General features: G+C 38.2%; 1 protein-coding gene across 1 annotated transcript in view; it reads right to left on the bottom strand.

The window, feature by feature from the left end:
- Positions 1-13,932, bottom strand: part of impact (impact RWD domain protein) — a 31,889-nt gene that overhangs the window by 12,233 nt on the left and 5,724 nt on the right. The window contains exons 6-9 of the mRNA XM_084722747.1: positions 9,277-9,402; positions 8,962-9,056; positions 3,478-3,551; positions 1,623-1,713 (exon numbers count right to left, since the gene is read on the bottom strand). Of these exons, the coding sequence (XP_084578873.1) occupies positions 1,623-1,713; positions 3,478-3,551; positions 8,962-9,056; positions 9,277-9,402 (386 nt within the window). The remainder of the gene's footprint in view (positions 1-1,622; positions 1,714-3,477; positions 3,552-8,961; positions 9,057-9,276; positions 9,403-13,932) is intronic.

Below are 13,932 nucleotides of genomic sequence, written 5' to 3'. Positions count from 1 at the left end.
AGAGGGGAGCATATGTTTTGAGCTTAGGGGGGGACTTTAAATTAGTTTAATTACAGCAACCAGATGTTACGAAACAAATTTCAGCTGTACTTTCTGTCAAGAGCTAATTAGCAAATGGCAGCATGCTAACATGCTAAACCAAGATCGTGGATGTGGTAAACATTTTATCAGCTGCATGTTAGCATCGTCTCTGTGAATATGTCATGTTAGCATGCTGATGCTAGCATTTAGCTCATAGCACTGATACACATCCTCACATACTTGTAGCCCTAGCATGGCTGTAGACTCTGCTGTCTTAGTTTATATACTACTCTTTATAATAAAGCTGCCAATCAACATGAACATCAATAAACTAAACCATTTAAACAGGGAATGATACAATACTTTGTTGTTCTAATTTATGCATCACCAGATGTCAACCAAACACTACCAGTCGAGCTTAATGAGGCAGCAAAATGTTTCCTCCAAAAATTTAACTGGATGGAGTTCATTTGTTTTGTTGCTGGAGCCGTGTCACCACCTTCCACTGAAACTTTTAATTTTTTTGCAGCTGTCACTTCTCCAGAATGAAATCATGCTCAAAACCTGCTTAGAATTTCAAATGTAGTATGGATTTGGGACAAAGCCTCATTTTCATTCACTGGCATTTTCTGTCATCTTACAGATTTGCAGACAGAGAGTGTATTGAGGGACAGCAAATATATTAAAGCAGGTGTCAAAATGTCACTTTTATGTTGTAAAATGTACAAGCAGCATGAAGCTTTTTGAACCTGTGCTCTGTGTGTTTTTCATGCATGATTTTGAACACTGATCAATTTCATTCAATCACATAATATCACATAGGCTACATACCAGACTCTGAGAAATAACGGCCTCAAAAGGGTTCTTCCCAAGGGGCTGAAGTTCTACATAGAACAATATACTTCTGAAGAACCCTTTTTTGAAGTAAGGGTCTGCCAAGGGTTCTTTGGATGAAAGGGGCTTCTTAATGGAACCCTTAGTCTTACAATGAAATCCTCAGAGAACTCTTTTGTCAAGAGTTCTTTGTACCATAAGGGTTATAAGGGTTCTCTGTAGAACCCCCGAGGCGGGTTTAGGTGAAATCTCCCTAGGTGGATTTTTGTTAGCACCCTTAGAAGGTGAAAAGGTTCTGGATAAAACCCCCAGAGAGGGTTCTGGTTTGAACCCTTACATCTTACCTTTATTTCTAAGAGTGTATGTTTCTTTTGTGAGGGACATGAAAAGCTTACGATAGATGAGGAACTAAAGTGGCACAGAAAACAAGAGGTTTAAGTATATCGTCAGAGTGTGTGGAAAAGCTCCTTACTCATTACAATCCGAGTTAAAAAGCCACAGCAGATGCCAAATCATGCAGACTGTGAAAATGAACAAGGCAGCTTTGAACAGACAATTAAGTACACAGGAGCCAAAAGAAAGTTGGATGCAGCTAGGAAATTTAACAGTTTGCTTGTAATACGAATTCTGGGCAAAGTTTTGTGAGCTGCACTGACTCATTCATCAGTTCTTTTGGGCATTTTTCTCCTTTCTGACAAATATTTAGTATGCGGCTGAAAGAGGGGTCTGCTGGCCCAAGGTCAGTATTTTGTTAATGAAATAATAACCTGGAGTAAATGGAGCAATCTCCCTCCTGCGGCTGTCTCTCCGTCGTCTTCGCAGTCCTGCAGGAAACTGTGCTTGTCCTCGCAGTAAATCCTACGACAGGGAGAACAGCAAGAGCTTGGCATTAGGTGGGAGAGGATAAAGACATTTTGCTATGAGAACGATGCCGTGACACTGGCAGCTTCTTCACTGAGAAAGTTTTTCTAAGTGGTCTAAATGTCAACAGTAATGACCACCCAGGCAGTGCATCGGCAGCTCGATGTCGACCTCATTAGACCACGCAGAAAAAAGCTGCACGCACGGGGCGCGCAGGCAGAAAACACAAACACACACGCACGTAGAAAGACAAATACACTCGCACATCTACTCACATAATACAATAATATCAAAAAGCCTTCATTTTCTCGGGTGCTTTTTTTGACCTTTAATGCAGTAATGTGCCCTTTAGAGAAGATGGGCAGGCAGGAGTCTTTACTTATCTCATGTTCTTCTCCACTAATGAGACACACTGTAACACTGACCTGAGGAAGTTAATGTGATTTGCATAATAAATTCATGACAGATGTTAGATCATACAGTGTATGTTCATAGATATATATACATACAAACACACACACACAAATATATATATATACATAATTTGATACGATCACAATACCAATTTGATAAATCGCCATTACTATTTACTGTAATTTTGCTTCCTTTGTTTTCCTGACTAGACCATGAGAAAAAGTTAATCACACATTTCAAAAGACTGTCTATTATGTCTGATATTTCCCAAAATAATACACCTCACATGTCAGTCAGTCTCTCTGAGTTTCACTTCAGCAGCATCACTGCTATACTGCATATAAAAGTAGTAAATAAAAATACTTTTTCAAGTAAACTGCTATGTTTAGCTGTTCCTGCTCAGCAAGCTAGTGCCACGAGGAAAAAAAAAAGATATCTGGCCAAGATTGAATTTTGTGATTACTTTTGAATCCCCTTGGGAAGGTTGAGTTTGAGTTTTGACCTTTTGAAGTTGCTGTAGCTGGTCAGTGTAAAGTGTTGAAGCCAGAGTAATAGCTGAGTTAGCAATCAGTCCTTCCAGCGGGCTTTTTTGAGGGGCATTGTTGCAGGATTTTACAGCAACTTTTCTAAAAAATTATGCATGTTGCAATGTTGCCATTTTTGAAATGAAACTGCAGGGGCAAAGGAAAACTGCAAAGGGGAAAAAAAGTTACAAATTTGTTTTTTGTTGTATAAAGCATCTTGTTCCAGGCAAAATAAAATCATACCTTGTTCTGAGTGTTACAAGGAACCTTAGCAAACAGGCTCAGGATTACAAACATTCTACTGTTTACTGTGTAAATGAAGACGTGCACCTGGGAGACATTCCACAAGAGACTAAATGTTTTCGGAGCTCAAACTCAGTCAAAATAACAAGCAAAAATTACAAAATATAAAAGTGCACAGAGCATTGACAAATGTCAGTAACAATAACAAACCTTGCAAAACAAAACAAACACTGAGAGAGAGATTGACTGAATTTGCGTGAAGTGTTGTGATCACAAAGCTACTGAGCACAGGTCATTTCCACAGAGCAGGGGAAACATCTGCCTGAAAGTCTGAGCACACATCATTGTATGTTTAAAATGTGAAGTAAAATAAATATTACTGAGGCTGCAATGCTAATTTCCATGCCAAACACTAGTTATGACTGTATTTATAAATTCAATTCAGCAACTTAAAAAAAATCAGGAATCGTGAAGAAAAAAAAAATCATGATACTTAAGAGAATTGATTTACCGTCCCCTCCCTAACATATACACCACCAGCTTGTACATATATGACATATATGTATATGACATTACTGACCTGTATGCATAAATGTTATGAGTGGCACTGGCGATCTTCTTATTTTCATACAGCTTCTCCAGGACCATTTTCACCTGCAGTACACAGCAGGAGGACAACAAACATCATGTTAGATTCCTCCCTCCACTCTCACATGCTTTACATCCAACTCTCCTGGAAATGAAAACTGCTGACACGAGGACTTAATGCAGCCTGCACTCCTCTTCAGCACCATGTTAAATATAAACCACTTTCATGCTGAAACCCTGAGTGGACGTGTGGTTAAGAAAAATGAGTCAATCTCAAAAACATGTCAGTTTGAAAAGGACGCCGTAACTGCACAGATGACAACTCTGACATGCCGTCTGACGCCGCTGACTAATGCACCAAACAGCATTAGTCAACTGTTTATGAAGGAAAAATCACATTTTCTATAAATAAAACTGCCATTTGAATGGTTAAAATATATTTTGAGAGCCAACGGGGGACTGAAAAATAGGCTTTGGATTGAGAGCTCCCCTGCCTCCACCTTTTATTTATTTTTTTTTTCCAAATGTCAGATGTAATTTTTGCTCCCCCACAGGATACTGACTTAAGATAAACTTGGTTCCATTTATGCAGGGCAGTGGAAGTCAGATCTCCCATCAACACTTGCAGTGGCTATCAGAGGTGAACAGCTGCACACACATGGAGATGATAACCTGCTCACTAATGTATTTGAGTCGTAACCCTCCAGAATAATAAGGTTGATGCTGGTGACCCCCACAAAACATCCACACCGCATAAAGAGTGATATTTTTAAAGATGGGAGGGAGCTCAGGGATCTGACGGTGCATACGAACACTTTGGCTCTCACAAATACACTGAATAAAATCTGTTCTACAGCAAATTAGCACTGTCGCAGATGATAAAACGTAAAAACCCTTCCAGTCTAAAATACATCCCTCCTTTCCCATCATGCTTGCTGGACTGAGTAGTTTGTTAAGGTTGCTATTTTATGTGGCAAAATGCAAATGTTACTTTTAGTTAGTGTTTTGTTTTGTCATTGAATGCTGCTTGCCACCATATTTTGTTTCATTTTCCACAATCATCAGGCGACCCTCAGAAATTAGGTCGTGACCACTTTGAGGGTGCCAATCCCTAGGTTGAGAACCCCTGCATTAAGGCACAATACATTTTTTTTCCCATCTTCACCACACTAGTGTTGTAAAAGACCATTGTATTGTGGGTAAAGATAAATTATCTGTCTTTTATTTTATGTTCCTCCTTCGTGGTAGTTAAATTTATCTTTTAATTGTTCTGTGCTGATTTATTTTGTTGTCTCTTCATTTTAAAAAGTCTGTGGTGTACAGTGGGTGATTTTGTATTGTCAGTGTGTTCTTCTGTGATTTATATTCTACTTGAAAAAACAGAATAAAATATTCAGATTAAAAAAAAAATCGCCAAAGATCTTGAACAGTTTTAAATAATGGCTGGTGTTTTTTATTCTGATCACACAAAGTTCACAAAGCTTAGCCTCCCCACAAGTTTCTGTTATTCATGAGAGCAACTTTATTTCATACGGCACCATATGTTTACCATTTTTCCATTACCCCTTAAAGAAAAGTCATTTCCAATAAACTGGAGTCATCATAATGATCAATTTTATTAGTTCAAAGTGAGCCTTGGCTGGCAGATTTCAGGGAGACATGTCTATGTAACGAGCAGCTCTAGACTTGAATCATCTTATTATGACTTTACGGCTGAAGAAAAAGATTTTTTTTTTAAATAGCCTACATTTTAGCAAATATTTGAGAAGTTTATTACTTACAGACCTAAAGACTGACAGAGCTGAAAGAAAGTAAGACTTTCCTCTGCAGCAGTCTGACAAACACTGACCGCTATTTACAGAGCAGCGCTAATTAGAGCAGCTCTCCTGCACAGTGCTGACAGGATCAGCTGCTCATACTGCTGCGTGGTATCGTCATGGTCACTGATCTAAATGTGTTGGTATTATTATGTGTTATAGCATCATGAAATCAAACAGAATAGGCTGTACGACTGTGGCAGTTTAATGGTGATGTTATGATGCACCTGATACATTTTATTAGAATGATATTGATTTTAGTGAACTGTGATGCACTTTATAGAGGTTGATAATGAATAACTTTGTTATTTTATTATGTGTCTTTTAAGCTGCTGCAGAGTCAACAGAGTCACAATTGAGGCCTTTTTAACCCTTTTAGATCACAACCCCGGTCATATTGTGCATCTATTTAACAATATGCAAAAAATATGCACAACGCTTTGTATTCTTATAGGCTATTAAAATCCAATCATGTTTTCTTCCTGTAAAAGAAAATATTAAGTGTGTTTACAGCAGTTTCAACCAATAATATTATAGCATCAATCGATCTTCAACTTTTAGCAGTATGGTGCTATGATTCATTCTTTCTTTCTCATATCAAATTCCTCTCAGCTTTCCAGCCTGCCTATCCACTTTCACTTGGAAACTAGATACTTGCAAAATGACATTTCAGCTGATATGAGTGCCAGTATACACTGCCTGGCCAAAAAATAAAAAGTCTCACACTCCAATTTTTCGTTGGACCGCCTTTAGCTTTGATTGCGGCACACATTTGCCATGGCATCGTTTTGATAAACTTATGCAACACGTCCAGAGTTGCAGTGATTTTTCGCCAAGATCTTGTATCAATGATGGGAGAGTCAGACCACTGTGTGAAGTCTTCTCCAGCACTTCCCAAAGATTCTCAATGGAGTTAAGGTCTGGACTCTGTGGTGGACAATCCTTGTGTGAAAATGATGTCTTATGCTCCCTGAAACACTCTTTCACAATTTGAGCCCAATGAATCCTGGCATTGTCATCTTGGAATATGTCCATGTCATCAGGGAAGAAAAAAAATCCATTGATGTAAAAACCTGCTCATTATATATATTTAGGTAGTGAGCTGACCTCATTTTTTGGGCTCATAACGTTGCTGAACCTCGACCTGACCAACTGAAGCAACCCCAGATCATAACACTGCCCCCAGAGGTTTGTACAGTAGGCACGAGGCATGATGGGAGCATCACTTCATCAGCCTCTCTTCTTACCCTGATGCCCCCATCACTCTGGAACAGGGTAGATCTGGACTCATCAGACCACATGACCTTTTTCCATTGATCCAGAGTCCAATCTTTATGCTCCCTAGCAACTAGAAGCCTTTTTTACGATTAGCCTCACTGATAAGTGGTTTTCTTAAGGCTGCACAGCTGTTTAGTCTCAATCCTTTGAGTTCTCTTCAGACTGTGTGTGGAAATGCTCTTACTTTCACTATTAAACACAACCGTGACTTCTACTGTTGATTTTTTTATGAATTGATTTCACAAAACATTTAAGTGATCTCTGATCACAATCATTCAAGATTTTTTTCTAATCACATTTCATCCTCAAAGATGATGGTTCTCCACTATCCTTCCAGGTTTTAATAATGTGTTGGACAATTCTTTACCCAGTTTCAGTAGTTTCATTAATCTCCTTAGTTGTTTTCTTTGCTTGACGCAGGCCAATAATTTGACCTTTCTGAAACAGAGTAACTGTAATACATCAATATTTTTTCACCATTTTCTGACATTTTATGGACCAAACAACTAATTAATTAATCAAGAAAATAATTGATAGATGAATCAATAATGAACAACTGACAAGATTGTGACAAGACTAATCAATTAGTCAAGAAAATTATTAACAGAATAATTGACAATGAAAATGATCATTAGTTGCAGCCCTACTCTCGCCTTTCTCAGGTCTATGTATGGGACACCTTTGTAACAGAGGAAAAACGTGTACAGGACTATACATTATATATCACCCTTTATCACTGACGTCCTTGTCAGCACTTTTGCAACTTTATCAGGCATTTCTAATCTTTTTTTCTTTACGACTGCAATAATATGTCAATTGAATCTCTATTAACAGTATGAACAGCTTTCATAAAGGTAATATAACAGTAACAATGACTATCACCTGAATAATTATAAAATTAATCATGTTCACAGTGTTAAAATAACAACAAAGTTAACTGAATGTACCTGTGTTTTTTTTTCATGTAGGTTCATAAACTAAAGCACAGACATACGGAAGAACATGTACTAACTGTAAAACACACAATGGTTTCTGATCTGCTGACTGAACAGAAACAGCTCCAGGATTGATCAAGCCTGGTTGTTAATCTGGTCTGAAGCAGGCTACCTGCACAGAATAAATCTCCATGGTAACACTGCTTTCATGAAACCGAGTCAAGGCTAAATTCAGCCAGGATAAGTGGGAAATCACGACTTAATCTCCTATCTTGGTTTTGTGAAATAGACCTCTGGTTAAATTAGACTTACCGTGACATGTTTTAAACTTTTTTTTTTCATAAAGAGACACACACAACTATATCAGGTCGCTAGCTTGCTGGGAATTAGTGAGCCTACTGGGCAGCGGGGCAGACAACTTCTCCTGTCATGAAAAGTGACACTGTGCTAAATGCTAAACAAAAATATCAACACAACATTTTAGCTCCCATTCTTCATGTTGAAATAAAAGGCCTTTTTGGATTTTTTGTCCGCATAACTAACTTTCTGCACAAAATTGTTGAAATCTGTGAGAGTGAGCACATCTTCTCTTTCAAGATAATCCACCCACCTGACAGGTGCAGCGCATCAAGATGCTGATTAAACACCGGGATTATTGCGCAGGTGCCTTACACTGTTCACAATGAAATGCTACTCAAAAATGTTAAGTTTTATCACGATGAAATAAAACTTAATGCTAATAAAACAGAAAATAAGAATGATGAAATAATAATTTGTTTTCCGTAAATTAATTCACTTTGCTGTTGATCTATATATTTTACACAAATGATTCATATGTTTATTTATTTCACAATGTCTAATTTGATCAATTAATATTGAACATTTTACATCACAAATACATTAAGCTACACTGGATAAAAACCAAGTTAGACCTTTTTAACAGCTGCCATATTGATCTAAAATTAAACTGCTGTGAAAAAGGTTCATTATCCATTAGTGAAGCAGATGTCAGTCTTTCTTTGACTATCACAAGAAAATATGTAAATGGTGTTCAGGTGTCAGTCTATTCAGTTCTTCTGCTCTCTGGAGGACAGCTGTGTCTGTAAATATTTTGTCTAAATAGCGCCTCACAGCAGGTGGAAGCTTTTAAGACGAGCCAGCGTGTTACCTGAGAGCCAGAGAGTGAGATTAGCATGCAGAAATGAGCCAGATGATGTGTCATTTTGTGAAATTGCCGCTTAAATTGGCACATTTATATCATCTCCTTCATAAAGCCCTCATCAAGTAATTTCTACTGAAACTCGAGCTGCTGTTGGCAGCTTCCGCTCGTGGTTCAAGAAAAATAAAGGCATCATTCTATTTTTCAACTGAGGAATTTGCACGTAGGAGCTTTGTTTGCTGTATTGTGTAGTAATGTAGAAGTGATAAGTCATTCATGTTGTGTACCTGTCTGGGGGTCACCACAGGTGCTAAGTGAGGCTGGAAGGTGCTGCGTCGGTCTGTGATGGTGCTTCCATGTTTTATAGGAGGCAGCTCTTCATCTACAGGACAAAATGTTACACATCAGACTTCAGTATGAGTTGTGTTTGATCCAATGTGGGGCTGCCACACTATGAGATATTCAAAAGAATTAACAATCATGACATTACAATAAATACAGTTAATCTGAAAAAAAAATCTGATCTTTCTTTATTGTGTTCTTTTTGTCTTGGCAGCCCTCATCCAATGCAACAAATCCTATCAAGCTGTAATGAGCGGTACCGTTTGCGTGATCCATGAAGAGATGTGCATTTTCTGTGTTCAGTTTGAAAGTCCTGAAGTCCGGCATGTCTTCGTCGTCATCCTCTTGCTCCTCAGCCGTCAAGTTTACATTTTCAGGTTGATCCACTGAAACAAGAATAAACATTAAACATTACGTCTTGTTAAGTTTTCTTTGATATCTTACACCTGGTGTCTGTAAAGGTCTCCACTGAGCCTGTCTGCAAGCCAGGAGGTTTGACATTAAAATGACACATACTGAGCATCTTATTGCCAAATTAACATTACGTGACCTTAACATCAACACCACCATGGTTTCATGACCTATTATACCAAAACAAACAATTCATAATGGATGACTGATACTGGATTTGTGCGATGAGTGAAGATGGTGATCTATTTAGGCAAGACAAGCACATTTCTCACCCAAAGGCAACACAAAGTGCTATATGAAGCACACAGGCAAAAGCGAACAAAGATGATAATAGAGATTAAAACATGGTGAAATTAAGCAAGCAAAAGCACAAAGAGTAAAAACAACAATTTAACCAAACAAACATAAGCACACAGAATAAAAGGTATTTAAAAAAAAAAAAAAAAAGACAAGTAATAGCAATGGTTGAAAACAATTGCCATCGTTTTAAGACTTAGCAGCAAAGAAACTAAAGGCAACTTCTCCATGTTTAGTTTTGACTCTGGGAGCAGCCAGTGATCCAGAACAAGGTGACCTGAGAGGTGTGCAGGGTTTGTACTGGGTCAGGAGATCTAATAAGAGTCTTCAGCGTTTTATGGACAAGCAATAACATTTTGAAGTTGATTCTGTGAAAGACTGGTAGCCACAGTAGTGATATGAGAACTGAAGTTACATGCTGAGCTTTTTGGCTCCTTGTTTGGCAAGAATTAAACAAATCTGACTGAGCAGAGTGCTATTAATAACTGAGAAAGTTTGAGCTGAGCGACGTTTTGTTTTGTTTTTGTTTTTGTTTTTTTCTTTCCAGACAGTTAATCAGGGCATCTGATGCTCAGTTCTATATTTCTTCACAACACACATATGGAGAACGGTGGTGGTGCAGAAACTGGCCATGTTAGCGAGCAGATGTTGTTAATGTCAAGTGTCCACAGTAGGCTAATGCAATGGGATGAGGTACAAAAGATCAACAGGTGAGCTGAAATTAGTGCTCTGTTGTTATGGAAACAGAGGTGCACTGTGTGAGAGTACAGCCCAAAATCAGTTAATACTCTATGTATGTATATGTACTGTATATATACACTATATATTTAAAGAATTAAAAACAAAGGTGCTAAAACTGAAGTTGGATAAACTGTAGTGACCTCGTATATTTTCCTGCAGTATATAATTTGTTTGCTTGTTTGTTTTTAGCAGCCCTAAGTACCAATTACAATGTATTTATAGCAAAACTATATTACATCAGTTGATATTTCTTCAGAAATATACAGTAACAAACTCTAAATGTTGATGAATTAGGCTGCCAATATTCTAAATCTACAAATCCCATGAAAAAAAATATACCAAAACCAACAAAGTGTTAGTCCATCTCTCAATACTGTCCACCTCCCACATCCTGTCTGTGGCTCTCAGCCCCAAGCCCTACTCAAGATGGAAATCTTTAAAAATGGGTTTGTGGATTTTTAAAAAGAGTAAAAAAAAATGGGCAAAATGTAATTAATTACTTGCAAATCCTTGTCAACCTACATGCAGCTGAGTTTAGAACAAACACAAGATATTTAATGTTAAAATAAAAAGACAGAGGCAGTGAAAGACACACCTGTTTGGAACATTATAAACATTTGTCCCTGCTCATTTCAGCGACACATTGCCGAGACACATGCTGCACGTGTAACAACAGCGTGGCTCTGTAGTTAAAGAATTTGGGCACTAGACTGACCTGCCTGCAATTCAGACCCGCCTCCCACTGGAAATGTGTAGTCAAGAAAATATGACAACAGGGACCCCAGACTGTTGAGCAACTGAAGTCGTATATCAATCAAGAGAATGAAAGAATTTCATTTTCTAAACTTCAACAATTAGTGTCAGTTCCCAAATGCATACATAGTGTTGTTAACAGAAGTTGTGTTACACAGGGGTAAATATGCTCCACTCCAAACTTTTTTGGAACATGTTGCAGGGATCAAAGTCAGAATAAGTGTATATTTACAAAAAACAAAGTTTAGCAGTTTGACCAGTAAATATCTTGTCTTTGTACTATATTCATAGGAAGCAGACAATATTTTTAAAGAAGGAAAAAGCTGCTAAATCTGAAATGACCATAATACAAACAGTGACCAAAGTTTCTGCTGTCCTGCTGAGACGATGTGAAACTGACTAATGCATATATTGTTTATTCTGTGCCTGTATACAAACAGAGAAGCGCACACCCATCCACACACACACTGCCATAATTCATTAAAAGTAAATGGGACTTCATATTTGGGTGAACAAACATTTGGACTACGATGCTTTTCATCTGCTTTGCCTTTCGCCTCCTCTTGCTCAGCCAAACTCCATCAACAGACCCATTATTTCTCTTTACTCTTCATGTCCTCTCTGTCATGTTTACTCCCTCTCATTTCCTTTTTTGTGAAGTGTGCATCCTCAGTCTTATCGCTTTGCGCTCTTTTTCACACGCTCTCCGCCATGCTCCCGTCATTTCAATGGGAATAAGCCGTCAATCCCGCTCCTCTGAGCTTAAGTGCTGCGACCAGTTATACTTATTACCACATGAATTGCAGAGAGAGGACAGTTTATGCCACACAACAATGGGGAGGGCAGTTAATATTCTTCAGCCTTGTTGCTCAAAAGAAAACGTCTGCCTCAATAATAGACACTGCGGGTCTCGGCTGCCGACAGCCGAGACAGAGCCTCACGAAAACCTGAACAGTGACACTCGAAGAAAATCTTTAATTTGGGTATCTTTGAGTCATTTTACACTTCAAAAGACTCTGCCAGGGCAACAGACAGCATTACATTGATATCGATCTTAATTCAATGCAGTCACTCAAAGTCAGACACAGATGGGTTTCTTTGTGCTCATCTTATCACAACTTTAGACCACATGAGGTGAATGTATTACTCATGGAGGAGCATCTTAGCAGAAGATGCATTTAGATGAGACTCAAGTAGGAAAGTAGATTTATCAAGACCTTTGCTACGACCATTTGTTTAGAAAAAATGATCTGATGACCTCTTGATGAACAATGGGCTTTATCAGAGCCAAGTTAACATGTGTCGCCGTTATCCCCTGTTATAAGTGCAGCTGATCTGTGGTACACGTACCGCAGTTTGAGAATTTAGGCGTCACAGAGTAACAGATTATGAAAAGAAAACCCTTGCAGTTCTAAGCCTCCATCAACCAGTTAAGTTGCAGTTTACATCCATGTCTGTCCAGACTCATATAATGTATGCAGTGAAACCTTTGAAGGAAATTGATGTATTAAATTTATTTGTTGGCAAAATTGAAGTTCACTTTATTGACACGCGTGATGCCAGTGAATAATTTCCAGTGAGAAACATGCTGTCTTCACCAAGAGACTATTTTGACAGAGGAGAGAGGACTGATAAAAAGTTGCAAAACATTATGATGTCAGAGTGAATCTGACATTTGAACTTTGGGATGTAAAATGTCACCACCTCATTTTATCCTGTTAGTTTACACATTCATGACTGTATGCTGAAGGATCTTTGTGATTTTCTTGAACACCCCCCCCTTTTTTTTTTTTAATCGCTCCATACTGGTGGCAGCCATGATGAGATGCATTAATTGTATGTTCCTGCTAATATACTATTTAGTATATCAGAAAAAGACAGGATGTCCTAGTGCATTCATTCAGTTGCATTTTGCTGTAAGGGAGCCAGTGTGCTTTCCTGGCTATTCTGATCCACAATCCTTTGTGATGGGCGTATGAGCAAGAGAGTCAAAGTCTAAGGTGCAATGTTGTGAGAAAGTAGTATGTCCCAATCAGAAGCATATTGCATGCAACAGTAACTACTTTGTAAGGACACTTGCAGTACATACTGAAAATAAAAATAAAAAGTATACAGGGTATGTTTTCAGTTCATCTGTTCACAATATCACAAGAGCATCTTGAGGGAATTTCTTGAAACTCAGCACAAATGACTGCTTAAATTGTGGTCAAAGGTTAAGGTCATGGTAATTACGACAAAATTACACGCAAATATCTGATGGGATAAAGTGATGATGTGATGATTATTCACTGCAATCATGCACGTATAATGAAAACTTCCATTATTCCAAAAAACACTTAATGCCTTTTATTGAATTCCTTCCAAGTTGCCAGTCAATATAGTGGTAACTTCCATATCAAATTCCTTCAAAGTCTTCACTACCTATATTATATGAGTCTGGACGGAGTCTGTAAACTGTGACTGGACTGGTTGGTGGAGAAATACAAATGCGAGGCAGTAATTCTATGTTTGACTGCTCTGTTTTATACGATCATTGACAGCTGACTTCTCACTCTGCTGAACCAGCCACTAAGAACTGATCAACACCTGCTTCAGTTTAAAATGCTGTTTCAGCTACAGATGACGTATGTGGATGTCATGTTAATGTTGGCAGAAATGAACAAATATCTGCTGGTTGCATCTGGCCATTGTGGTGGCATTGCAGTAGGTGCTTC

Source organism: Lutjanus erythropterus, chromosome 7, assembly GCF_056507025.1.
Source record: "Lutjanus erythropterus isolate fLutEry1 chromosome 7, fLutEry1.hap2, whole genome shotgun sequence".
Taxonomy (NCBI): domain Eukaryota; kingdom Metazoa; phylum Chordata; class Actinopteri; order Lutjaniformes; family Lutjanidae; genus Lutjanus; species Lutjanus erythropterus.
The sequence above is the reverse complement of the archived record's forward strand: the minus strand, read 5'-3'. Positions and strand labels throughout refer to the sequence as shown.